The 2,036-nt window shown below is 59.3% G+C and overlaps 1 protein-coding gene across 1 annotated transcript in view; it reads left to right on the top strand.

Moving 5' to 3' along the window:
• LOC104122026 (receptor-type tyrosine-protein phosphatase V-like) overlaps positions 1 to 1,520 on the top strand; it is a 41,954-nt gene extending 40,434 nt beyond the window's left edge. The window contains 1 exon segment of the mRNA XM_035889743.1: positions 1,300 to 1,520. Coding sequence (XP_035745636.1) covers positions 1,300 to 1,359 — 60 coding nt within the window. The 3' untranslated portion in view covers positions 1,360 to 1,520.
• Positions 1,521 to 2,036: the final 516 nt, after the last annotated feature.

Below are 2,036 nucleotides of genomic sequence, written 5' to 3'. Positions count from 1 at the left end.
CCCCCATCGCTGCCCACGCTTGCCAGGATGGGGGCACGCTGCTGGCAGGCGGGGGGCAGCAGCTGATTTGGGGGGGGGTTAGTAGCCAAACAAGGGGAAGATGAACCTTTGAGGGGTTGCCCATGGATAACTGCCGGGTGTTTAAGCATCCCCAGCTCCAGCGCGGCGCGTGTCTCTGGGGACGTGCTCTTGCGTTTGGCCAGGCACTGAGGGTGCCTGGTCTGAAGTCAATCCTGGGCTGTCGCTCCAGATTTCACAACCAGGCTGGGCTCATTGAAAACACGCTCTGGTGACCTGGAACTGCAGCCATTGTGTGATCTGTGGCTTTCCCGGCCCTTCAGTGGGGCTAAACCCACTGCCGGCAGGGGAGGAGGCTCCTCGTGACTTGCAGCTTAGCCAGCGCATTAGTGAGCTGTTTGGGGGCCCCTCTGTCGAGTCCCTAATCCCCCTTTCCTGGCTACCATGTGATTTCGACCCACATCATTTGCAGGCTGGCCCTGCCCTCCAGCTCTGTGCCGTGAGTACAACCTCATTTACCTTCCCCACATCTTGCCTTTCCCAGAGCCCCGCCATGGCTGTGGTCAGTCCCAGGTGTTTGGTAGCCTAGCATCATTTTGGAGCAGCCTGGCATTTGAGCAGAACCTCATATCAAATCCACAGTGGACTTGAGACCTCTGGACCCACATTTGGTACTGATGGATCATTCTGGTGATCTTAAAAATAGATGCAGCTGGACCAAAACCCCCCAGATCTTTTTGTCTGCCTCTGAGAGCTTGCAGAGCTCTACCCTGCTCCACTGCCAGCACCTGACTCGGGTGCTCTGAGGCTGCCACCAGGGGAAACGCCTGCTCCAGAGGGCTTCCCTCCCGGCCTCAGGTCACTGCCAAACCCTGGGCACTCCAACAGGGCAGAGCCCTCCCCACTCGCTGCCCTGCGGCATCGCTGCCGTTGCTCTGCGCTCTTGTTTTGGATGCACAGCCCAAAGCTACCAGGGCACTTTTGGGAAGTCAGATGACATTGCTCCTCTCCCTCTCGGATGGGGGTGTTCCTCTCATCCCCATCACGAGGATGCTGAAGCAGAAACAAGCATGATGTAACCACAGCTCCAGGCCTGATTCTTCCTTTCTGGGCAACTCTGGTGACACAGGACAAACATGGACCACATGGGACAACAAATCCTGCTCTCCCATCAGACACTGTTACTTAATTAGGACCTCTTAAGGCTAATTGCAGGGTGAGTCCTGCAACCAGGAGCTGTCTGTCAGAAACCTCACTCCAGACCCCCTTTCTCTCTTGCAGGACCAGTACATGTTCCTGTACACCTGCATCCGGGACATCATCGCTCAGAAACAGCCCTAACACCACTCAGCACCTCCTGGCACCATCCTGCCCTCCCCCTCTGTAAGATCCTGTCTGGAGCGAGGTGCTGGGGTGAGAGCACCATGGGGGTCCTAGCACAGAGCAAGCCCCGAAGCAAGAGGGGACCTACCCTGGCACCGTCACCAACGCGTCCCACATGGTGTTAGCAGCGACGCGGGATCTCCTGAAGAGATGGGCAGTGCTGTCCTGCCACGCGCTGCTGCAGCCCCTCGGTGCAGACATGGCAAGGGGCTGGGCGGGATGCTCCCCTGCTTTGGCCATCTCCTGGGATTCCTGGTGCCTGGAAGGTTTGTCACCCCACCGCGGAGCGCAGCACCGGCTGCCGAGGCTCTGCAGAGCCCTTGCCCCTCAGCACGGAAGGGACAGCCCGGTTTTGCTCCCCAGACAGCCCTGGCGTCCGCAGGCTGCTGAGGTCTGACACCAGCACTGGGCACTGCAGTCCCCATGCGCCCACGGGCACTGGGCTTGTTGAGGTCTCGGGCGCCGCTGTGGGCAGAGCACGGTGGGAGCTGGCTTGTCTCGGCTGGTGGATCAGCCTTAGGTACAAACAATAAACAGCCCTAGGGAAGTGTGCTTGTAAGGACACCTTGGCTTCTGTGGGGTCTCGGCCATGCCAAGGCCTTCCCCTGCTGCAGCACAGCAGCCGCTCCCGAACA

This window comes from Egretta garzetta, unplaced genomic scaffold (genome assembly GCF_000687185.1).
Source record: "Egretta garzetta isolate BGI_Z169 unplaced genomic scaffold, ASM68718v1 scaffold202, whole genome shotgun sequence".
Classification (NCBI taxonomy): domain Eukaryota; kingdom Metazoa; phylum Chordata; class Aves; order Pelecaniformes; family Ardeidae; genus Egretta; species Egretta garzetta.
Note: the sequence above shows the minus strand (reverse complement) of the source record. Positions and strands in the feature narration are given on the sequence as shown.